Below are 26,287 nucleotides of genomic sequence, written 5' to 3' on the forward strand. Positions count from 1 at the left end.
TTTTCACCTGTAAAGCAGGAGTGGGGTAGGCGGAGGTTTACCCTGGTGCAGGTGTGCCGCAGCGGTCAGTGGAAGAATCCACGAGTTTCTCTGTGAATTTCCCATTACGTCGTAGCGCACTCGGTGCTTGCTTGGACGTTTAGGGTTTTTTTTTCACTGTAAAAATAAGTTTTCTTCCAACGCACAACAGACACTAATGTTTTTGTCACTTTTTATGGAATCAAACTCAAAGTAAGGTCCGTACTTCCACGCTTTAAACGCTGCATGCTCATGCTCTCTCCCGCACTCGATATATTATCCATTGTTGATCTGCACACAGCTGTTGTCACGAACGTCGCACTCGCTTACGTCACTGTCATGAGACATTCTCGCAAAAAATCACGGTTTTAGTAACGCAGTAACGCAGCATTCCTACGGGAAAGTAACGGTAATCTAATTACCGTTTTTTCAATAGTAATCCCTTACTTTACTTGTTACTTGAAAAAAGTAATCGGATTACAGTACTCTTGCTGAAGCATTTTGGATTAACTGAAGGCTTTTCAGGGAGTTTCTAGGACATCCTGATAATAATGAATTACAGTAGTCGAGCTTAGAAGTGAAAACTCCAAAATACTCCAACACAATATGCTGTGAAATACATTGACTTAATGTGAGTAGTGAGTAGAGTTTCTCAAATACAAGTAAAGTCATCATATTTCCTTTGTTCGAAAACAGCTAGACTTCAGCATTTTTATTTTTTACAGATCGATTATGGAGCACTAAATGATTTCAAACATTAAACGTTGTTTAATAAACTAACATCTTTATTTATATACAGTTTATGGAACTGCTGCTTGTCAGAGATCAGCTGTGCTCTTCTGGGCTCAGCTCTGAAGTCTAATCCTGCACATCTGAGGGAGCTGGACCTGAGTAAAAACAATCTGCACGATCAAGGAGTGAATCAACTGTGTGGTTTTCTGGAGAGTCCACATTGTAGACTGGAGACTCTGAGGTCAGACACTGTGTATTACCTGTGCTGAGATGAATATGTTTTGTGTGTGTGTGTGTAGACGTTCAATTTACAGGAGAAAAAAATTTTTACAATCTTTTTTGGAAATCAAAAAACTTTGTTAATAGTTTAAGAAGCTGTTATACAATTTGGGTTTTGCAGTATTTTAGTTAATTTATGCGATGCTTCTGTTTTCTAGTCGATATGCAGAAAACAACCCTAGAGACCAACTTTAAAAGAAATGCATAAGTCACCAGTGTGGTATTTACCAAGGAGATGCCCTGTCCCCACTGTTGTCATGCATACAGGGAGTGCAGAATTATTAGGCAAATGAGTATTTTGTCCACATCATCCTCTTCATGCATGTTGTCTTACTCCAAGCTGTATAGGCTCGAACGCCTACTACCAATTAAGCATATTAGGTGATGTGCATCTCTTTAATGAGAAGGGGTGTGGTCTAATGACATCAACACTCTATATCAGGTGTGCATAATTATTAGGCAACGTCCTTTCCTTTGGCAAAATGGGTCAAAAGAAGGACTTGACAGGCTCAGAAATGTCAAAAATAGTGAGATATCTTGCAGAGGGATGCAGCAGTCTCAAAATTGCAAAGCTTCTGAAGCGTGATCATCAAACAAGCAAGCGTTTCATTCAAAATAGTCAACAGGGTCGCAAGAAGCGTGTGGAAAAACCAAGGCACAAAATAACTGCCCATGAACTGAGAAAAGTCAAGTGTGCAGCTGCCAAGATGCCACTTGCCACCAGTTTGGCCATATTTCAGAGCTGCAACATCACTGGAGTGCCCAAAAGCACAAGGTGTGCAATACTCAGAGACATGGCCAAGATAAGAAAGGCTGAAAGACGACCACCACTGAACAAGACACACAAGCTGAAACGTCAAGACTGGGCCAAGAAATATCTCAAGACTGGTTTTTCTAAGGTTTTATGGACTGATGAAATGAGAGTGAGTCTTGATGGGCCAGATGGATGGGCCCGTGGCTGGATTGGTAAAGGGCAGAGAGCTCCAGTCCGACTCAGACGCCAGCAAGGTGGAGGTGGAGTACTGGTTTGGGCTGGTATCATCAAAGATGAGCTTGTGGGGCCTTTTCGGGTTGAGGATGGAGTCAAGCTCAACTCCCAGTCCTACTGCCAGTTTCTGGAAGACACCTTCTTCAAGCAGTGGTACAGGAAGAAGTCTGCATCCTTCAAGAAAAACATTATTTTCATGCAGGACAATGCTCCATCACACGTGTCCAAGTACTCCACAGCGTGGCTGGCAAGAAAGGGTATAAAAGAAGAAAAACTAATGACATGGCCACCTTGTTCACCTGATCTGAACCCCATTGAGAACCTGTGGTCCATCATCAAATGTGAGATTTACAAGGAGGGAAAACAGTACACCTCTCTGAACAGTGTCTGGGAGGCTGTGGTTGCTGCTGCACGCAATGTTGATGGTGAACAGATCAAAACACTGACAGAATCCATGGATGGCAGGCTTTTGAGTGTCCTTGCAAAGAAAGGTGGCTATATTGGTCGCTGATTTGTTTTTGTTTTGTTTTTGAATGTCAGAAATGTATATTTGTGAATGTGGAGATGTTATATTGGTTTCACTGGTAAAAATAAATACCGTATTTTCACGACCATAAGGCGCACTTAAAAGTCTTAGATTTTCTTCAAAAAGTACGGCGCGCCCTATAGCGCAGTGCGCCCTGTGTGTTGTAAGGAGGACGTAGTAGAGAACACCATGAGAACGCTAAAGGGTGAAGTGTGGGCATTGATCGTATATACCGGACAATCGCACATACCTGTATAAAAGAACAGGTATGTGCATTATGTGGAACATCGTTGTTTTAACAACCCTGAAAATGGCAAAGACACACGCTTATGAAGCACAGTTTAAACTGAAGGCCATCAGCTATGCGGAGGAACATGGAAATCGAGCAGCCGCGAGAGAATTTAAGATTAACGAATCGATGGTTCGCAAATGGAGGAAGCCAGAAAACAAGCTCCGGCAGGTCAAGAAAACGCAGCTGAGTTTCCGCGGACATAAGGCGAGGTGGCCCGAGTTGGAGGAAAGACTCGAGCGGTGGATCATCGAGCAAAGAACGAGTGGGAGAAGCGTTTCGACGGTCACCATTCGGCTAAAAGCAGTTTCTGTCATGGTTGGCTGTGTGGCAGGCAGGCAAGCAGGAGTGGTGGATCCAAAATGCAGGACTCAGACACAGAAGTACAACTTAAAGCGCAGCTTTATTGCTGGGAAAACCTCTTACTAAACTAAACTCACCAAAAGACAAACAAAAACACTGGTGGACTAAAGCACTGTAGCAGAAACACTGAACTGGAGCTGGAGACAAAACACTGGCAACACGGAGGCAAAACACACAGCTTGATGAGGGTACGACGCAACACTGACTCAGAGAAACACAGGGTCTAAATACACTGGGAAGTAACGAGGAGAATGAGACACAGAAGGAGAGCACAGCTGGGGGAAATTAGAACTGACGAGACAAGCAAAGCAGGACACATTCACATAAGTCACGGACCTTCAAAGTAAAACAGGAAGGATCACACAGAGACGCAAACTTGACACCGTGGAGACAGCAACTAAGAAACACAGAGACATAAACCATAAGGCAGAAGACTCTAAGAACCGATAGACATGGAGGGGAACTCAAACATGCAGACACAGACTTACAGAACAGAGGGGACACAGAGAAACAAGAATGGCAAGGGATCGAAACTAGAAACCATAGAATAACTCACACCAAGTACAATAATACAAAAATCACAAAGAACTAAAACGCTGGGTCAGGAGACCCAGGACCCTGACAGTTTCACTAGCTGAAGAGATGAACATTGAACATTTCCAAGGAGGTCCGTCTTGGTGCTTTCGTTTTATGAAACGGTGCCATTTTTCCATCCGGACCAGGACTACGGTAGCGCAGCAACTTCCAGCGGATTATAAGGAAAAGCTGGCCATCTTCCGCTCCTACTGCAGCAAACACATCGGCGACAAAAACATCCAGCCCAGCCACATCACAAACATGGACGAGGTCCCGCTCACTTTTGACATCCCGGTGAGTCACACTGTGGAGAAGAAGGGGACCAGCACGGTAGCGATACGCACAACGGGGTATGAAAAGTCTTCTTTCACTGTTGTGCTTGGCTGCCATGCTAATGGACAGAAACTGCCGCCTATGGTGATTTTTAAGCGAAAGACTTTGCCTAAAGAGAAGTTTCCAGCAGGAATCATCATTAAGGCAAATGAAAAGGGCTGGATGGATGAGGAAATGATGAAAGAGTGGCTGAGGGAGGTGTATGTAAGGAGACCAGGTGGTTTTTTCCACGCATCACCATCGCTCTTAATCTGTGACTCTATGCGTGCCCATCTCACAGCCGATGTGAAAAAACTAGTGAAACAAATGAACTGTGAGCTTGCTGTCATTCCGGGAGGCCTGACAAAGGAACTCCAACCGCTGGGCATCGGTGTGAACCGCCCGTTCAAAGTAAGGCTGCGAGCGGCGTGGGAGCGATGGATGACCGATGGAGACCACAGTTTCACCAAGAGTGGAAGGCAGCGCCGGGCGAGTTACGCCACAATTTGCCAATGGATTGTAGATGCTTGGGCTAACATGTCTGCTGGCACTGTTGTTCGAGCTTTCGCAAAAGCTGGCATCATTTCCGAGGAGCCGCACGGCACGGAAAGTGACTCTGACAGTGAAGAAAGTGAACCTGGCATGTTTGATGGAGATTTAGCGCAGCTGTTCAATTCAGACACAGAGGATGAGGACTTCGATGGGTTTGATTGATGATAAAAATGTGAGTACCAAACTTTGTTTTGCTCCTGCTTTATTTTTAAATACGCACACTTGTATGCTTGTGTGTTGTTGATGATGACGATTACTGGTAATAAAAATGTGAGTACCAAACTCAGTTTTGCTCCTGCTTTATTTTTAAATATGCACACTTGTATGCTTGTGTGTTGTTGATGATGACGATTACCGGTAATAGAAATGTGAGTAAGGTACCGAACTCAGGTTTGCTCCCGCTTTATTTTTAAATACGCATACGGTACTTGTATGCGCCCTATAATCCAGTGCGCCTTATGTGTGTGTTAAATACAGTAATGGCACACATAACTGAGACTGCGCCTTTTAGTACAGTGCGTCTTATGGTCGTGAAAATACGGTAATTGAAATGGGTATATATTTGTTTTTTGTTAAGTTGCCTAATAATTATGCACAGTAATAGTCACCTGCACACACAGATATCCCCCTAAAATAGCTAAAACTAAAAACAAACTAAAAACTACTTCCAAAAACATTCAGCTTTGATATTAATGAGTTTTTTGGGTTCATTGAGAACATGGTTGTTGTTTAATAATAAAACTATTCCTCAAAAATACAACTTGCCTAATAATTCTGCACTCCCTGTAGATGTGAACCCCAGATCATTAGTCAGATCATTAACAATAGTGGATACTAACGTCAGAATGGATCAAAAATTCGCCACCTCCTCTACATGGATGGATCTGTAGCAATGATATTGGAATGTCATTTGGACTGGAGAAGTTTAGTCGGATGGTAACCAAGAGAAGAAAGGTAGTCAAAATGGAAGGGACTGCACTACTAGAAGGCAACATAGCAGACACTGAGGACATCTACTTGTACCTTGGAATCCCAAAGGCAAATAGGATCCATGAAGGGGTTGCAAGGAAAACCACGACCACCAAATACCTGCAGAGAGTAAAGCAAATGCTGAGGGGTCAGGAAGATTAACATTCAACACCTACATCCTGCTAGTCATCAGAGACCCCGCAAGGATAATAAGCTGGCCAAAGGAGAAGATAGAAGCTACTGGCATCAAGACAAGCGCCTTACCATGCATCGAGACCTAAGGAGCTTGAAAGGGAGTGACTAGGCTCCTTTAAGTTTCGCAAAGACGTTTCACCTCACGTCCCATATGCTTCTCTTGTAAAACAAAATGGTGGAGTCCCATGTATCTATTTAAACCTCAGTGGGAGCTGTCCCTTAAGTGGTTCATAGACCCTCTCATGCCCCTCATCACATAAGTCAAGGTATAAAAAACAGCATGGGTTATTAGCACTAAAGGTTTTGGGTGAAACCACTGTGAGAGGTTGTCTCCCTATCATATTACCTATTGAGGTCACGTGACACAAGATGTGAGTGGGAATTGAGGCACCTGGGAAGGGATCTGTCGAGGAGCGTGTCAGGCTACATTTCACTGTGTGTTATACTTGTATAACTATGCATGTGACAAATAAAGAACCTTGAACCTTGAACCTTGATCTCAAAACTGCATTGTATGTGGCAGACAGTTTTAAGCCACTCCCTCTGTTCAATGAGTTTTAGACACAGTGCACATAAATCCTGTTTCACTGCTCTTACAAACTCTTTGTCTTCTCTGTCCAAAATGTGAACATTAGCATCCTCAAAAGAGTGACCTTTATCCTTTAGGTTCAAATGTTAAGCTTAGTCTTTTCCTGTCGATGTTGCCCTTCTGTTGTGCTATGTGTTTATGGAGGGGCTGTTTGGTTTCTCCAGTGAAGAGGTCTGAGCACTCCTCACTGCACAGCATACACTACGTTGTTTAGTTTGTGTTTGGGAGTTTTGTCCTTTTGATAAACCAGTTTTTGTCTGAGTGTGTGGCTGGGTCTGAGGTCCACTGGGATATAGTTATTGGAGAAAATTTGTCTGATAAACCTGCTACATAAGAGGTGACAGTGCTGTTCCATTTGTTAGTGTTTCTCTTTAGTTGGTGTCTGACCAGGACAAGGGTCAGTTGTTAAGAGTCAACACCAAAAGGATAATGGTCACTTTTTACTGGATGCCAATTGTTACGGTCATGGGTTGCTAGAAGGTTCTCCCTGTTTGAGAATGCTGTGTTTTTCTTTTCTTCTTTCTCTCCCTCTCTCTCCCCTCTCCCTTTTCCTGTCTTTGAAGTTCCAGGTGCCGCAGCTGAGTAGCGTTATGGCTTGTTAGCCATAGGAGGCTCTGAGCGCCGTGTGTGTATAGCGCTTCTGTTTTCTTTCTACGTTTGGAATACTGTGATAGTGAGAGAGAGCAGTGTAGGCTGGTAGGGGTTCTCCGCCATTTTTGTTTGACCAAAGTTTTCTCCTGTTTTGTGGACAGCCAGAGACGTCAGGTATTGTATTTTTTTTTTCTTGAGGGAAGTTATACCACGTGTTTTGTTTATAGGAAGGGGGAGTGTTTTTGTTTGTTATTTTGGCCTCAGAGAGCCTGATGCTTTTAGTTTTTCAGCTCAGCTGTTTCAAGTTTATTCATTTTTTGCTTGCCCCTCCAGGATTTGTGCATACAAATGCATACACTATTATATATTGTACATATATTTATTAGTTTCAGGTTGGCCATTCTTGTATTTTGCTCGTTTGTGTTGTTGTGTTTGCACATCTCTGTTGCTTGTGGGGCTCGCACACAAGAATTTCACTCGCATGTGCTGTGCCAGTGTGCCTGCACATGTGATGTGACAATAAAAGTGATTTGATTTGATTTGATTTTGATTTGATTTGATGTGGGTAAGAATGAAACAGAATTAGAGGCATATTTTAATGCATTTGAACATATTGCCATAGCCTTGCACTGGCCTAAAGAGGTTTGGCCTCTGCTGAGGCAGTGTAAACTGGTGGGTAAGGCGCAGGGGGTGTGTGCGGCTCTCACCGTTAAGGACAGTTTAGTGTATGATAGGGTACTGAGTGCCATTCTCAAAGCATATGAATTAGTGCCTGAAGCTTACAGAAAGCATTTCCGGTCCCTCCGTAGGCCCCCCACGCAAACCTTTCTTGAGTTTGCAAGGAAAAAGGAATATTGTTTGATAGGTGGAGTCAGGAGAGTGGTGTTGTAGATTTTACGGTATGATCCTGGGTCCTTTTGACCCAGCGTTTTGTGTTTTCTATTATTGTAATTTTGGTTCTGTTCTTCCTCGGTTAGTGTTCTTTTCTTTCTGCCCGTGTATATCTGTGTCTGGTCTGCATTTCTGAGTTTGTGTCATTACGTGTATGTGTTTCCTGTTTTACTTTGAAAGTCTCTGTCTTATGTCAGTGTGTTCTGTTTACGTTTCCCCTACCTCGTCAGCTGTTATGTCCCCCAGGCGTGTTTCCCTCCTGTTTCCCATCCCTGATTACTGGTATGTGTACTTATAGTGTGTGTTCACCCGTCCTAAACTAATTGGTCTGTGTTGTTTCCCTCGGTCTCCCTGTGTCTCTCTGTGTATTTCCCCGGACCTCCCTGCATCTTCGTTTCTGGTTTGTTTTGTTAGTTTTGCCCAGTTTAGGTTTTCCAATTTCATGTCCACCCGCACCCGGCAGGGGGGGGAAATGATCCTTGGGGAGTCAGTTTTGGGACCAATCCTGGCCGAGAACAGGAGAGTGACTGCTGGTGGGTCGGTCCCTAAGTGTGCCCTGTGAATGCCAAAGTGGCGGCGGTAGTAAACTACCCTGTTCCTACCACCTGGCGGGAACTTAGGCGGTTCCTGGGCCTCGTGGGCTACTATCGGTGTTTCTGCTGGAACTTCTCAACCGTGGTGGCCCCTCTAACCCGCCTCTGTAGCCCAAAGGAACCTTTTTAGTGGACCACTGAGTGCCAACACATCTTTGATGGTGCTAAGTCCCTCCTGTGCAGTGCTGGCCGCCCCAGATTTCATTAGAGCATTCAGCCTGGAGGTGGACGCCAGTGCCATGGGGGCTCCAGAAGGGAACTGATGACATCAATAATCCAATCTCCTACTTCTAGAGATGGGCTCTACTAGTTCAGGAATACAACTTGGACATCAGACATAAAAAAGGGGTAGACAATATATTAGCGGATGCACTGTCCAGTGCACATCAGTTAACCACACAGAGCACTGGTTTTACTAGAGGTGGATTTTTAGGGCGTTACGGTCGGAGATTCTCCCTGTTGGAGAATGCTGTTTTTTCCTCCCCTCTCTCTCTCTCTCTCTCTCTCTCTCTCTCTCTCTCTCTCTCTCTCTCTCTCTCTCTCTCTCTCTCTCTCTCTCTTCCTGCCCTGTTTTTCAGGTTCTAGGTCCCATGGCTGAGAGTCCTTACGGCTTGTTAGCCATGGGATAAAAAAGGCGGGCATTCTGCAAGCTTCAGCCATTTGAAGTTTCACTTTACTGGACTTCTGTAAACTGAATCTGAATTTTCAGCTCCAAGAAAACTATAAAACACTGAAGAATTTCAAGCACATAACTAATTAACTTAAATCTTTCATTTATTATTCAGACTGGAGAATTGCAGGTTATCGGAGATCAGCTGTCTGGGCTTAGCACTGAAGTCCAATCCCTCCAACATGAGAGAGCTGTACCTGAGTCAGAACAACCTGCAGTATTCAGGAGTGAAACAGCTGTGTGGCTTTCTGGAGGGTCGAAACTGTAGACTGGAAACACTGGGGTAAGATGCCCTGTTTATGTTGTGCAGAAATGAAAGTATATAACATAAGTTTGAGTAAGAGAAAGGGTTTTCTACCCCAGCATAGACTTTCCCAGGGAGGCTGAGATGTGTGATCCCCCTATATTTGGAGCATTCCTTCCATGGTATGACAATATCCTCAGTTGAAGTCATCAGTGCTCCACCTGCACTATACACAGTGCAGGTGGAGCACCAGATTCTATCTGAGGCAATCTGAAAGTTTTTTTCCATGGCCTCCACGAACTCCTCCTTGACCCAAGTTTTTGTTACTGTGACTGCCCAAGCTGCGTTCTGCTTGGCCTGTTGGTACCTATTGGCTCCCTCCAAAGTCCCACAGGCTAACCAATCCAAATAGGACTGCTTCTTGAGCCTTATGGCTCCCTTCACCTCTGGTGCCCCCCATCTGATTTAGGGGTTACCACTATGACAGGCACCAACCTCCGTGTGGAGGTTGTAGCAGCTTCAGCAATGGAGCTGAACATGATTTATTGATGATCTATATACCCAGTTTCCCTTGGAATTCTGTTGAATCTCTGTCAGAGGGGGAGTTAATGATCTCGTGGATGGGGGCCTCTGCCAGGTGTTCCCAGTGCACCTTCACTATACATTTACTCCAAGCTGTCCAACATCCTCCTCCGCTACCTTATCCAACTCATCACAAGCTGTTGATCAGTTGACAGCTCAGCGCCTCTCTTCACCAAAGTATCCAGAACATATGGCAGCAGATCTGATGATATGATAACAAAATTGATAACTAACCTGTGGCCTAGGGTATCCATGTGCACTGGACCGTGGTCCAGTGCTTAACCTCTTAAGCCCCAAGCCCACCTGATCTCCTGCCTTTTGCCCACGTATCAGGGGGCGTTGGGGCTTAAGAGGTTAACGCAGGTTTCTGATTGGCTTTCAAGCAACTACCTCGTTCTAAACACGAACAAGACTGAGACCATGATCATAGCTCCTCCTGAGCTACATTCTAAAATTAATCAGGTTCTTGCCTCTTTCAGTTCTTCTGTCAAGTCAAATATTCAGAATCTTGGAGTAATATTTGACTCTTCTCTGGGCCTTGACTTTCATGTAATATCTTTGTCTTGTTCCTGTTTCTTTCACTTAAGAAACATCTCTAAACTGTGACATATGGTCTCTTTAGATGAACTGGAAAAATCTCATCCATGCATTTGTGTCATCACGTTTACTGTAATTCCCTGTTTACCAGCTTGGATAAATCACATTTCTCTCTCCTCCAGGCAATACAAAATGCAGCAGCCAGTCTACCAACTCGTTCTAGGAAGCGTGCTAACATTACTCCCATCTTATATTCTTTACATTGGCTTCCAATAGTGTTTAGAATTTGTTTTAAAATTCTTGTTTTATCATACAGAGCATTACATGGCCAGGCCCCAGATTATTTATCCAAGCTTCATATAAAATACACTGCTGCTCATCGTCTCCGCTCATAGACTCAGAGTCTGTTGGTTGTTCCCCGTACACGACTGAAGACGAAAGGGGACAGAGCCTTTCAGTCTGTTGCACCAAGGCTGTGGAACAGTCTACCACCACAATTACATATGGTTGACTGTGGATTCTTTTAAAAATCAGTTAAAAACTTTACTGTTCAAACAAGCATTTTGTTGATCTACGTATTTTATATTCTTCACATTATTTAACTTACATTTAACCTTTTACATTGTGTATAAGATCGATTGATTGTACTGTTTATTTTAAACTTTCTGCACAGCGCTTTGTGACTGCTTGTCTGTGAGAAGGGCTTAATAAATAAACTTAACTTACTTTCTTATGGACACCATTATGTTCAAACATGGTGTTTGTCATGGACAAACTGTGGTTTGCGCAGAAGTCCAGTAACAGAACACTGCTTGGGTTCAGATCTGTCAGGCCGTTCCTCCCAGTCACACCCCTCCAGGTCTCACTGTCATTGCCTACATGAGCATTGAAGTGTCCCAGAAAGGCAACAGAGTCCCAAGGTTAAGTAGCCTTAAGCACCCCACCCAGGGACTCCAAGAAGGTTGGGCACTCTGAACTGTGGTTTGACACATAAGCGCAGACAGCATTCAGGACCCATTCCCTGACCCTAAGGTGCAGGGAAAAAAAAACTCTCATCCACTGGAAAAAACCAAAGGGGAAACTAGAATAGCCACCCCCAGCCCGATGCCTCTCACCAAGATCTACTCCAGACTGAGTCTAGCCAGGTGTCTGGTTTTGGAGCCCAAGCTGTGCATTGAGGTGAGCACAACTATATCTAGTTGGTACCTCTCAACCTCACGCAGTAGCTCAGGCTCCCTCCCCAGCAGAGAAGTGACATTCCATGTCTCAGTCACTAGTCTCACCAGGACCAATGGGAGACCCTATCAGGAGGGCAAAGCCCTTGACAACACAGACAACTTACCCACTGGGATCCCTGGGACACACAAATCCATGCACCACAATGAGGTAGCGATTCACAAAAGGGTGTATATATACAGTGGGATGCAAAAGTTTGGACAACCTTGTTAATAGTCATTATTTCCGTGTATAAATCGTTGGTTGTTACAATAAAAAATGTCAGTTAAATATATCATATAGGAGACACACAGTGATATTTGAGAAGTGAAATGAAGTTTATTGGATTTACAGAAAGTGTGTAATAATTGTTTAAACAAAATCAGGCAGGTGCATAAATTTGGGCACTGTTGTCATTTTATTGATTTCAAAACTTTTAGAACTAATTATCGGAACTCAAATTGGCTCGGTAAGCTCAGTGACCCCTGACCTACATACACAGGTGAATCCATTAATGAGAAAGAGTATTTAAGGTGGTCAATTGTAAGTTTCCCTCCTCTTTTAATATTCTCTGAAGAGTAGCAACATGAGGGTCTCAAAACAACTGTCAAATGACCTGAAGACAGAGATTGTTCACCATCATGGTTTAGGGGAAGGATACAGAAAGCTGTCTCAGAGATTTAAACTGTCTGTATCCACAGTTAGGAACATACTGAGAAAATGGAAGACCACAGACTCAGTTCAAGTTACGGCTCAAAGTGGCAGACCAAGAAAAATCTTGGATAGACAGAAGCGACGAATGGTGAGACCAGTCAGAGTCAACCCACAGACCAGCACCAAAGACCTACAACATCATGTTACAGCAGATGGAGTCACTGTGCATCGTTCAACCATTCGGCGCACTTTACACAAGGAGATGCTGTATGTGAGAGTGATGCAAAGGAAGCCTTTTCTCCACCCACAGCACAAACAGAGCCGCTTGAGGTATGCTAAAGCAAATTTGGACAAGCCAGCTTCATTCTGGAATAAGGTGCTGTGGACTGATGTAATTAAATTGAGTTATTTGGGCATAACAAGGGGCGTTATGCATGGAGGAAAAAGAACACAGCATTCCAAGAAAAACACCCGCTACCTACAGAAAAATATGGTGGTGGTTCCATCATGCTGTGGGGCTGTGTGGCCAGTGCAGGGACTGGGAATCTTGTAAAAGTTGAGGGACACATGGATTCCACTCAGCATCAGCAGTTTCTGGAGGCCAATGCATCTTTCAACAAGACAATGACCCGAAACACTGCTCTAAATCCACTAAGGCATTCATGCAGAGGAACAGGTACAACGTTCTGGAATGGCCATCTCAGTCCCCAGACCTGAATATTATTGAAAATCTGTGGTGTGAGTTAAAGAGAGCTGTCCATGCTCGGAAGCCATCAAACCTGAATGAACTAGAGATATTTTGTAAAGAGGAATGGTCCAAAATACCTTCAACCACAATCCAGACTCTCATTGGAACCCACAGGAAGCGTTTAGAGGCTGTAATTTCTGTAAAGGTGGATCTACTAAATATTGATTTCATTTCTTTTTTTGTGGTGCCCAAATTTATGCACCTGCCTGATTTTGTTTAAACAATTTTTGCACGTTTTCTGTAAATCCAATAAACTTCATTTCACTTCTCAAATATCACTGTGTGTGTCTCCTATATGATATATTTAACTGACATTTTTTATTGTAACAACCAGTGATTTATACAGGAAAATAATGACCATTACAAGGTTGCCCAAACTTTTGCATGTTTAAATCCATGCATAGTTGAAATTTCAACGCCTTTATTTTTATATACACATACTTACATATATATCTCATAGGAACATCATCTTAATATTTCCATATTTAGTGAAACAGAAGTATACAGTCATTAATTTGTTTCACTCATTGTTCTGTTTATATTTTGGTATTTGTTATACTTCATTTAGAATTTTAATTTTCAGCTTCTGTGTTCAACTTCTACATTCTGGATCTTTTTCATCTCTAAACAGATAATACTTCCTATGCTTTATTCAGATTGAGGAGCTGCAGTTTGTCAGAGATCAGCTGCCTGTTTGCAGCTCTGAAGTCTAACCCTTCCCATCTTAAACATCTGGACCTGAGAGGGAACAAGCTGCAGGATTCGGGAATGAAACAGTTGTGTGGTTTTCTGGAGAGTCGGCAATGTAGACTGGAGACTCTGAGGTCAGAAACTGTGTTTTTGTTGTGCTGGCACTAAACTGACAGAAGACTGATATGATACTAAACCATAGTATTTTGACCGTTTCAGTCCAAAAGCTAAACATTTAAAACCCTAATATAAGAGAAGTCTTCGAAGTGATAATTTACTCTGACTTACCTTCTTTTTTTGTCAGGAAGAATTCAGACCAGGGCATTTTTTTTATTGGTTAATCTCTGAAGTATTTCTGATAGTATTATGGCCATTGTAGGTAAAGCCAATAAAAAGAAAAAGAGAAAACCATTATAGGGACAGGAGGTATATTATAAAGTGGTACATTATTTACAAAAACAGGCAGAAAACAAGATCAGGGAAAACGAAAGATGTGTGGTCAGGAATGAAAAAGATCACAGAACAAGAACTATTAAACCGTGGGAAACCTAAATAGAGCCAATGTGTTTAACACCTTAAGTCTAGGACCCATCCAAACTCACCTCAGCTCAGGTACAGATATATGAAGGAAATACAAAAATACAATTAAGTACAATCAATGAAAAAAGTAAGATAATACACTATATACAATGGTAGCATACACAGTATGTGATGGATATAGTTGGAAATATGGAAGACAAACTATATAGCTTGGAAGGTCATGGAAGGTCCATTTTTACAGCACATCTTCAATCTTAGTTTGAGCCAGGAGAAGATACCATTACTCTGGAAAACATCCTGTTTTGTCTCAATATTGATGAACTCTGCCCCATCTGCCCTCTATTGCACACTTGTTACCTTAACATCTTACGTCATTACTTTTTTTTTTTTTTTTTAAACTCGGCTTGGCCAGTCTTAGGCTCCAGAGGGCTACCTCTCTTGACCGATGGCAGTTTACTTTCTCAACTTTTAAGTTGAGGAGTTACCAAATTGTGTTTTGTTGAAAATCATGTACTATGATTATGTATTTCATCTGGATACTGCAACTGAGCAGAAAAAAAATATGGTGTCTTTAAAAGTATTGCTTTCTTAAAAAATACGAGTAAGCCATAGTATAATTTAGCTTATTTGAAAGCAAAGAAAGTTATAGATATTTCTATAGTTTGAACACCTTAACACTAATCTGGCTGCCTTGTTCTTGACTAACTGAAGTCTGATCAGATCTGTCTTATTAGCTGCTGACCAAATGATTGAACAGTACTCTAGATGAGATAATACTAGTGCATTAATGACACCTTTCATAATTGAAAAAGTAATATAAAAGGAGCATTTCCTAGCCATAGCTATGCACTGTCCCATTTTCTTAATAACACAGTCAATGTGCTGAGACCATGAAAGGTGGTGGTTTATAGTAACACCAAGTAATTTAATCTGGGTCACCTGTTCTAGTACCATTGGGGTGATTGTGGCTCAAGAGTTGGGGGTTCGCCTTGTAATTGGAAGGTTGCCGGTTCGAGCCCCGGCTTGGGCAGTCTCAGTCGTTGTGTCCTTGGGCAAGACACTTCACCTGTTGCCTACTGGTGGTGGTCAGAGGGCCCGGTGGCGCCAGTGTCCGGCAGCCTGGCCTCTGTCAGTGCGCCCCAGGGTGGCTGTGGCTACAATGTGGCTTGCCATCACCAGTGTGTGAATGTGTGTGTGTGAATGGGTGGATGACTGGATATGTAAAGCGCTTTGGGGTCCTTAGGGACTAGTAAAGCGCTATATAAATACAGGCCATTTACCATTCCAGCTATGGAAAGATTTAGTTGTGGGTTAGTTGTGACTAAGCGTACTCTACTTCCTATTAACATAGATTTTAGATGTTTAAAATCATGTTAATTTTACTTAGCCAGTAAAACACGTTCAGCAAATCTTGTTGCAATACGTTGGTCAATTCAGAGTTGCCACTGGCTGAATAAAACATGGTGGAATCATCAGCATACATTACAAGATGAGATTTATCCAAGACATACGGCAGATCATTTGTGAAAACTGAATAGAGAAGTGGACGCCAAGCCAAGCCAAGAAGAAAAAGACATGGTGAGATATTTTTGGAGGCCCAAGCCTGAGTTGAACACCATTTCTAACCTTGGAGAAATGGTAAATATGGTGGAGGGCTTCATATACCTGGGTGTTCACCTTATTAATAGACTGGACTGGAAGTGTGTCATTGACTCATTGAGGAAAGACTATTGTAGTCTCTACTTCTGGAGGAAGCGTAATTTAAAAAAAAAATTATAAAAAACATTTACAAATAATTTTTAATGTAGTGCAATCTGTTGCTAGTGAAATTTCCTTTGCAGCTATCTGTTGAGATAACAGCTTCAGAGTCATACCACCAGAAAGGTGGTATGACGTGCAATATACTGCTAACAATATTCAGCCCATCCAAATAATTGAATTCAGGTGTTCCAATCACCTCCAGTTCCCCAGGTGTACAAAATCAAACACCTAGACATGAAGACTGCTTTTGTAAACATTTGTTACAGAATGGGTTGCTTATAGCAAAGTGAAAGTGCTAAAAATTGATTCTGTTTATCTGGACATAGGATTTTCAGTGGAAGAAGCATTTCGTCACTCATCCAAGTGACTTCTTCAGTCTCAGCTGACTGCAGGTTTCCAACCTTACAGGGGGTGCAGAATTATTAGGCAAGTTGTATTTTTGAGGAATAATTTTATTATTGAACAACAACCATGTTCTCAATGAACCCAAAAAACTCATTAATATCAAAGCTGAATGTTTTTGGAAGTAGTTTTTAGTTTGTTTTTAGTTTTAGCTATTTTAGGGGGATATCTGTGTGTGCAGGTGACTATTACTGTGCATAATTATTAGGCAACTTAACAAAAAACAAATATATACCCATTTCAATTATTTATTTTTACCAGTGTAACCAATATAACATCTCCACATTCACAAATATACATTTCTGACATTCAAAAACAAAACAAAAACAAATCAGCGACCAATATAGCCACCTTTCTTTGCAAGGACACTCAAAAGCCTGCCATCCATGGATTCTGTCAGTGTTTTGATCTGTTCACCATCAACACTGCGTGCAGCAGCAACCACAGCCTCCCAGACACTGTTCAGAGAGGTGTACTGTTTTCCCTCCTTGTAAATCTCACATTTGATGATGGACCACAGGTTCTCAATGGGGTTCAGATCAGGTGAACAAGGTGGCCATGTCATTAGTTTTTCTTCTTTTATACCCTTTCTTGCCAGCCACGCTGTGGAGTACTTGGACACATGTGATGGAGCATTGTCCTGCATGAAAATAATGTTTTTCTTGAAGGATGCAGACTTCTTCCTGTACCACTGCTTGAAGAAGGTGTCTTCCAGAAACTGGCAGTAGGACTGGGAGTTGAGCTTGACTCCATCCTCAACCCGAAAAGGCCCCACAAGCTCATCTTTGATGATACCAGCCCAAACCAGTACTCCACCTCCACCTTGCTGGCGTCTGAGTCGGACTGGAGCTCTCTGCCCTTTACCAATCCAGCCACGGGCCCATCCATCTGGCCCATCAAGACTCACTCTCATTTCATCAGTCCATAAAACCTTAGAAAAACCAGTCTTGAGATATTTCTTGGCCCAGTCTTGACGTTTCAGCTTGTGTGTCTTGTTCAGTGGTGGTCGTCTTTCAGCCTTTCTTACCTTGGCCATGTCTCTGAGTATTGCACACCTTGTGCTCTTGGGCACTCCAGTGATGTTGCAGCTCTGAAATATGGCCAAACTGGTGGCAAGTGGCATCTTGGCAGCTGCACGCTTGACTTTTCTCAGTTCATGGGCAGTTATTTTGTGCCTTGGTTTTTCCACAAACTTCTTGCGACCCTGTTGACTATTTTGAATGAAACGCTTGATTGTTCGATGATCACGCTTCAGAAGCGTTGCAATTTTGAGACTGCTGCATCCCTCTGCAAGATAACTCACTATTCTTGACTTTTCTGAGCCTCTCAAGTCCTTCATTTTGCCAAAGGAAAGGATGTTGCCTAATAATTATGCACACCTGATATAGGGTGTTGATGTCATTAGACCACACCCCTTCTCATTACAGAGATGCACATCACCTAATATGCTTAATTGGTAGTAGGCTTTCGAGCCTATACAGCTTGGAGTAAGACAACATGCATGAAGAGGATGTGGACAAAATTGTCACGGTTTGCGGGGCAAGCCGTGTGGAGTTGAAATAGGACCCAAAATGCGGCAGCTCTGGTGCAGATGAGTGTTTATTTGACAACCGAAAATACAAACAGCAACGGTGTGGGTACCATGAAACAGGAAAACCTAAACTGGGTAGAACTAATAACACAAACCAGAAACGAGGATGCAGGGAGGTCCGGGGAAATACATACGGGAAGACGCAGGGAGACCGAGGGGAAACAACACAGACGAACCAGCAACTACCATGACAGAAGACACAACTTAAATACACTCAGAGAACACAGGGAGATTACACACAGGTGGGGAACACAGGTGACACTGATAAACATAACGAGACAGGGCAGGAGTGAACACAACATGACGCATACTGACGAGAGACTGTCAAAGTAAAACAGGAAGTACACAGAGGTTCAGACAGGAGGAGAGAGAGCACGGGGAGAACACAGACATAACAGGCTGGGGGAAACATGGACTAAACACAAAGAGAGACGAGAGCTCATAAATACACAGAGGGGCACAAAGGGGGTAAGAGTCACAAAGGGAACACCACAACAGGACACCTCAGAAAACATGGCCTAAATAAGGAGTGAAAATACAAGGAACCAAGAATACTGGGCCAACATGGCCCAGGACCATGACAAAAATACTCATTTGCCTAATAAGATAAGATAAGATAAGATAACCTTTATTAGTCCCACACGTGGGAAATTTGTTTTTTCTGTTTTTTTTTTTTTTTTTTTTTTTTTTTAAATAATTCTGCACTCCCTGTATAAACAGTACATTTGCATAATGACAAACTAGAACCACTGAATGAACAATGAGCTGTGAGGTCAGTTTCATGATGATTAGCATTTAAATTGTCATGTCCATGGATCACTAGCCATGAGTACCATTCACAGACAGTTGAGAATTGCTGAAGTTACAGCATTGTAAGATGGTGAAATGGTCACTAAAAAGGCTATGCCCAGATGAACAGAATCAATTCTTTGGGATTTCCTTACGTAGATGATTGAGCATGCATCAAGACAAAGTGGAAGTGATTGAACATGGCAGCAAATGAAGTCAGAGTGGGGTTAGTGGTTTTTCAGGAGTTGAGATTGTTCCCCTTGTTTCAGTGAAAGGAACTCTTAATGCTTCAGCATAACAAGACATTGAATTCAATTCAATTCAATTCAATTCAATTTTATTTATATAGCACCAAATAACAACAAAAGTCGCCTCAAGGCACTTCATAAATACAGAGAAAAACCCAACAATCATATGACCCCCTATGAGCAAGCACATTGGCGACAGTGCGAAGGAAAAACTCCCTTTTAACAGGAAGAAACATCCGGCAGAACCAAGCTCGGGGAGGGGTGGCCATCTGCTGCGACCAGTTGGGGAGAGAGAAGGAAGACAGGATAAAGACATGCTGTGGAAGAGAGACAGAGGTTAATAACAGATATGATTCAATGCAGAGAGGTCTATTAATATATAGTGAGTGAGAAAGGTGACTGGAAAGGAAAAACTCAATGCATCATGGGAATCCCCCGGCAGCCTACATCTATTGCAGCATAACTAAGGGAGGATTCAGGGTCACCTGGTCCAGCCCTAACTATATGCTTTAGCAAAAAGGAAAGTTTGAAGCCTAATCTTAAAAGTAGAGATAGTGTCTGTCTCCTGAATCCAAACTGGAAGCTGGTTCCACAGAAGAGGGGCCTGAAAACTGAAGGTTCTGCCTCCCATTCTACTTTTAAATACTCTAGGAACAACAAGTAGGCCTGCAGAGCGAGAGTGAAGTGCTCTAATAGGGTGATATGGTACTACAAGGTCATTAAGATAAGATGGGGCCTGATTATTTAAGGCCTTGTATGTGAGGAGCATGAATTTGAATTCAATTCTGGATTTAACAGGAAGCCAATGAAGGGAAGCCAAAACAGGAGAAATGTGCTCTCTCTTTCTAGTCCCTGTCAGGACTCTTGTTGAAGCATTTTGGATTAGCTGAAGGCTTTTCAGTGAGTTTTTTGGACATCCTGATAATAATGAATTACAGTCGTCCAGCCTGGAAGTAATAAATGCATGAACTAGTTTTTCAGCGTCACTCTGAGACAGGATATTTCTAATTTTAGAGATGTTGCACAAATGGAAGAAAGCAGTCTTACATATTTGTTTAATATGTGCATTGAAGGACATATCCTGGTCAAAAATGACTCCAAGGTACCTAACAGTGTTACTGGAGGCCAAGGTAATGCCATCCAGAGTAAGAATCTGGTTAGATACCATATTTCTAAGATTTTCAGGGCCGAGTACAATAACCTCAGTTTTATCTGAATTAAGAAGCAATGACAATGTTATGCTCCCAAATTTTTGGGAAAAGTTTGGTGATGGCCCTTTCTGCTCCAACATGACTGCTCACCAGTGCAGAAACGAAGACACATAAAGATATGGATAAGTGAGTTTGGTGTGGAACAATTTGACTGGCCTGTACAGAGTGCTGACCGCCTGAGTTCTTGAAACAGCTTTATTACTACAGTCACAGGCAACTAAAATACAAAGAACTGAAGTAAACATACACTGAGAAATATTAGCAATGAAACTACACTGGACACTAACAGGACACACAGCTGGCGAAATAAGGGAGATCACGACAATGCACAGCTAGAGATACAGACAATATAAACAGGAGAGGAAACAGGGGAAGCAAAAATGATCATGATGCATGCAGGACAAGTGGCTATCAGAATAAAACAGAAAACAGATGATATACACAAGGAAAGGGGAAACAGACACTGATTTTGACTAAACATGGAACCAGAGAGAGACAACAAGGCCAGAAAAAGTATAATTAAACTCAGTACTACAAAACAATAAAACAGAAACTTAACACAAGACACTGACAAAATAAGGCTGAAAGTACAGATTGCAGAGACACAACCTCGACACACAAAAAGAAAGTGAAAAACAGAGACAAAACTGACAATACAAGAAGGGACATGGGGGAAGCATAATAACAGAAACCTAAACCTAGATAACAAACTAACCTGGGGATACACAGAGGGATTACAAAGAATGAAAATGAAATGAATGGAAATGCTTTTGGATGTCCTATATTAGTCCTATATTAAATGTCTTTGTCATTCTGCAATATAATTTCCTTAATTCAGATTGATGGGCTGCTGTTTGTCAGAGATTAGCTGTACTCCTTTGGGCTCAGCTCTGAAGTCCAACCCCTCCTATCTGAGAGAACTGGACCTGAGTCACAACAACGACCTGCAGGATTCAGGAGTGAAGCAGCTCTGTGGTTTTCTGGAGAGTCGGCACTGTAGACTGGAGATTCTGAGGTCAGACAAGTCATTTTTTAAACTTATGATATAAAGACTGTGGTGACACAAAGCTCATGTTATAATAATTCTCTTAGATTATATATTAGAGGTGCAAGGTCGGATGACAGAATGCAAAAATAGCTAAAGAAATAATGGTTTCTGGCTGCTTGAAAGATGTGCAAAAACCAAACATCAGTGTATATAAAAAAAAAATCTAAATATGAGGAATCACAGAAAAACAGCAAAGGTCAAACCTAAACAGTGCATGGAAGATACAGAGGCCATAACAAAACAACAAAAGGAAAGAAATGAAAAACAATAGAAAAAAAACAAACAAAAGACTGTATGTACACAAAGAAGGCTGAATAAACAAAATGAAATAGATAGGGAATGTGGCATGGAGAAACACCTCTTGACAGCGCCAAATCACAACTACTGTCACCTCAAGGCGCTTTATATTGTAAGCTAGACCCTACAATAATAGATACAGAGAAAAACCTAATAATCATATGACGTCCTGTGAGCAAGCACTTTGGCAACAGTCGGAAGGAAAAACTCCCTTTTAACAGGAAGAAACCTCCGGCAGAATCAGGCTCAGGGACGGGAGGGGCCATCTGCTGTGACCGGTTGGGGAGAGAGAAGGAAGACAGGTTAAAGACATGCTGTGAAAGAGAGACAGAGATTAATAACAGATATGATTCAGTGCAGAGAGGTCTATTAACACATAGTGATTGAAGAAGAGACACCCAGTGAATCATGGGAATCCCCCAGCAGCCTACACCTATTGCAGAGAGGTGACATTGATTTCACTAGAACCAGTTTTGGATTAGATTAAAAACCCCAGGGACTTCACCCCTGACCATTGCCTACTTCATTCTGCAGAGGATCCCCATAGCTCCTCTTGTGATTGGTGGGTCCAAAAGAGGGTGGATCCATGTTGCTCTTTCAGATTGAGCCCAGGGAGGTCCCATGGGCCAAAGCTGGGCCAATTAAAAAAAAATAAAAAAAATAAAAGATATTCATTTAAGTTATTTAAGGTAAAAAACATGTATCTCATAGGAAAATAGCAATAGCCTCAAAAGACATAGAGATACACCTTTCAACACTTTTCAAAGCATTTCTTAAAGAATTTTGGCATGTGCTGTTTGGATTTTTCTTTTTCTGAATTTATATATATTCTCTAAACTTTCTTGTGTGCGGAAGAGATATGAAACACTGAGTAATTTAATTTAGAAACTTTGTCTAATGAATTTATGTTCTTTCTTCAGACTGGATAGCTGCAGTTTGTCCGAAATCAGTTGTGCAGCTCTGGCCTCAGCTCTGAAATCCAACCCCTCACATCTAAAAGAGCTAGACTTAACTGACAATAAACTGAAAGATGCAGACATGAGGCAGCTGTGTGATCTGGTGGAGAAACCAAATTGTGGACTGAAGACTCTGAGGTCAGTGGATGGTTTAAGTGTGCCCATGTTGCTTTACATTTATTACTAAATGTATGTATTTTCTTTTAATATTTTCTGTAAACCTATAGCCTATGAGGCTGATTTTCCCCATGTAATTGTGAGATATTTGTATAGCTTTGTAGATAGCTGGATCAAGTCACAGATTTGTAAGTAATGTTTAATTCCTGCCACCTTAAAGGCTTGTAGCACATAACCTATTGATACAGATAGCTTAATCATATTTAAGATTGAAACATTAATTAACTGTAGAACTTATTTGAGCAGTCTTGTAGCATTACGTCGATGATGGTTTGGGGAAAGTGACTATTGAAGCCAGAATGATCAATCTGAATAAAAGAGTCTAAAGTGGAGGTCGAGCTGTCATACCTTCAGTCAAGCGAAGGCTAGTTTGACTTTGTCTGCTGATGTCTAAATATCCCCCCTCCACTGAAAAAAATTAAGTCGTTTCCCATGTTCACAAATGTCTATGTATATTTGCAGGTGGAAGCTCTGATAAACTTGTGTATGCTGACAGAGAGTGACCTGTGTCCTGATGATATGGAGAGGCTGAAGAAGCAGTAGCTTGTGTGTACAGATCCTGTGAATGGGAAAGATCACAGATTTTTGAAGATAGAAGACCTCAACAAGCACAAAGAATTAGATGGAAAGGTCATGTAAAATGTTAAAAAAAATAATCTGTTGCACTAATTACCATGAAATCCAACTTTTAACTGTAATGTAATAGGATGATGGTGTGATTCAACTTGTGTTATCGTAATGAAAACAAAAAATAAGGATGAAAAGATAAATGAAGGTTGACATTGGTTATAAGCTGATTAAACCTTTGATCTATAACTGTACAATAGGGAAGTGAAAGCGCTGCGGATATCTTATGTGGAGATGGTCAGTGGAGAGGTGCCATCAACATTATTTGTATTTACATGTTCAATTTTATTCTGTTCTTTCTCACAATAAACTTCTGTCTACACCAAAAAGCTGCTGGTGTCCCAGAATTTTAATTTTAACTAACACAGCTTTAGGTCCCTTTAATTGGACCCACAGGCAGATTTGGTTTGCTGCAGGACACTCAGCTATCTTCACGTTTAACAAAATGACACATCTGACAGATTAGCAGAGTATAACAGAGTGGAACGGGAAGCACACTGATCAATGGTAAATTGTTTTCACAGTCACAGTGATGGAAATATGTTGGTCACTGATGCCCCTTCTTCCTTTGGGCCATTCAGACTGCTAACAAACTCACCTCTCCTCACCAATCTGTGCCATGGTCTGAGTGACCCTCATCACTCAGGACACTGACACACTCACACCAAGTCCTTTGCACTACCTCCAAGCACTTTGCTCTCCAGTGTGTGCCTTTGTCTTGTTTTGTATGTGCTCCTGAAGTCTTACTATTTATATTTTATTCCTGCAAAGTTGGTGTGGATGTTTCGCTCTTAATTTTATTGCAATATAGGCGCTCTTTGCAGTGAGCTAATTTTATTTTGAAATTCGTTTTAATTTGAAAAACAGTTTCGGGAAGTGACAGGAAGTCAGCCATGTTTTTAGTTCCTAGCGGATCACATGTGGGGATATTTGACCCAGCGACATCTGCCTTTTGTTTGTGCCATCGACACCACCGTCTGTAAATTTTAATTTGTATTGAATTGTAGGATTGTATTTTATGTATATTTTGTGGAAACAATTGCTGTAGATGAAAACTTTAGTAGTTGTGTGCTAACGCTAATGGATGTGTATTGGAATCTATTTTTGTCGTGCTAATGATGCTAAGTTAATTTTAGCTATGTTATTTGTATTTCAGTTTCACTCCATGAGGAAATACTTACTAATTAAAAGGAGTTGGACGCTACATCCTGACTTCGCGCGTTATTTCAAGTGGAGTTAGGCTACTGCTGAATTGTGTAGCGTACACACACAAGGAGAGCAGGACAGTAAAAAGACGGTTAGCAGTTGGCAAAACAACTCTATGACAGCAAGCTATGTCAACAAACATGGACGAAGAACACCCCGAAGGTGCAAGACCTAAGGGATTAAAACTAAACAAAAGAATCAAATATTTGATATGATACGACATAGAACAACAAGAGCCATTGCTGCCCTCCAGGTGGACTGAAAGGAACACAATTGGAATGAGGTTTTTGCAAATGAAGATTCAAATAGTGCATATGATGCATTCTTATCAACAGTAATTTCACTATATGAAAAACATTGTCCTTTAATGAAGATCACTAGAAAGCATCACAGATCAAATAAGCCATGGATCACAAAGGGGATACATGGGGCAAAAAAGTATTTAGTCAGCCACCGATTGTGCAAGTTCCCCCACTTAAAATGATGACAGAGGTCAGTAATTTGCACCAGAGGTACACTTCAACTGTGAGAGACAGAATGTGAAAAAAAATATCCATGAATCCACATGGTAGGATTTGTAAAGAATTTATTTGTAAATTAGGGTGGAAAATAAGTATTTGGTCAATAGCAAAAATACAACTCAATACTTTGTAACATAACCTTTGTTGGCAATAACAGAGGTCAAACGTTTACTATAGGTCTTTACCAGGTTTGCACACACAGTAGCTGGTATTTTGGCCCATTCCTCCATGCAGATCTTCTCGAGAGCAGTGATGTTTTGGGGCTGTCGCCGAGCAACACGGACTTTCAACTCCCACCACAGATTTTCTATGGGGTTGAGGTCTGGAGACTGGCTAGGCCACTCCAGGACTTTCAAATGCTTCTTACGGAGCCACTCCTTTGTTGCCCGGGCGGTGTGTTTTGGATCATTGTCATGTTGGAAGACCCAGCCTCGTTTCATCTTCAAAGTTCTCACTGATGGAAGGAGGTTTTGTGGCTCAAAATCTCACGATACATGGCCCCATTCATTCTGTCCTTAACACGGATCAGTCGTCCTGTCCCCTTGGCAGAAAAACAGCCCCATAGAATGATGTTTCCACCCCCATGCTTCACAGTAGGTATGGTGTTCTTGGGATGCAACTCAGTATTCTTCTTCCTCCAAACACGACGAGTTGAGTTTATACCAGAAAGTTCTACTTTGGTTTCATCTGACCACATGACATTCTCCCAATCCTCTGCTGTATCATCCATGTGCTCTCTGGCAAACTTCAGACGGGCCTGGACATGCACTGGCTTCAGCAGCGGAACACGTCTGGCACTGCGGGATTTGATTCCCTGCCGTTGTAGTGTGTTACTGATGGTGACCTTTGTTACTTTGGTCCCAGCTCTCTGCAGGTCATTCACCAGGTCCCCCCGTGTGGTTCTGGGATCTTTGCTCACCGTTCTCATGATCATTTTGACCCCACGGGATGAGATCTTGCGTGGAGCCCTAGATCGAGGGAGATTATCAGTGGTCTTGTATGTCTTCCATTTTCTGATGATTGCTCCCACAGTTGATTTTTTTCACACCAAGCTGCTTGCCTATTGTAGATTCACTCTTCCCAGGCTGGTGCAGGTCTACAATACTTTTC

General features: G+C 42.0%; 1 protein-coding gene across 1 annotated transcript in view; it reads left to right on the plus strand.

The window, feature by feature from the left end:
- LOC113029560 (NACHT, LRR and PYD domains-containing protein 3-like) overlaps positions 1-23,779 on the plus strand; it is a 37,644-nt gene extending 13,865 nt beyond the window's left edge. The window contains exons 6-11 of the mRNA XM_026180471.1: positions 818-991; positions 9,249-9,416; positions 13,770-13,937; positions 21,184-21,360; positions 22,611-22,784; positions 23,286-23,779. Of these exons, the coding sequence (XP_026036256.1) occupies positions 818-991; positions 9,249-9,416; positions 13,770-13,937; positions 21,184-21,360; positions 22,611-22,784; positions 23,286-23,298 (874 nt within the window). The 3' untranslated portion in view covers positions 23,299-23,779. The remainder of the gene's footprint in view (positions 1-817; positions 992-9,248; positions 9,417-13,769; positions 13,938-21,183; positions 21,361-22,610; positions 22,785-23,285) is intronic.
- Positions 23,780-26,287: the final 2,508 nt, after the last annotated feature.

The sequence above is a fragment of the Astatotilapia calliptera genome, chromosome 9 (genome assembly GCF_900246225.1).
Source record: "Astatotilapia calliptera chromosome 9, fAstCal1.2, whole genome shotgun sequence".
In the NCBI taxonomy this organism is placed as follows: Eukaryota; Metazoa; Chordata; class Actinopteri; order Cichliformes; family Cichlidae; genus Astatotilapia; species Astatotilapia calliptera.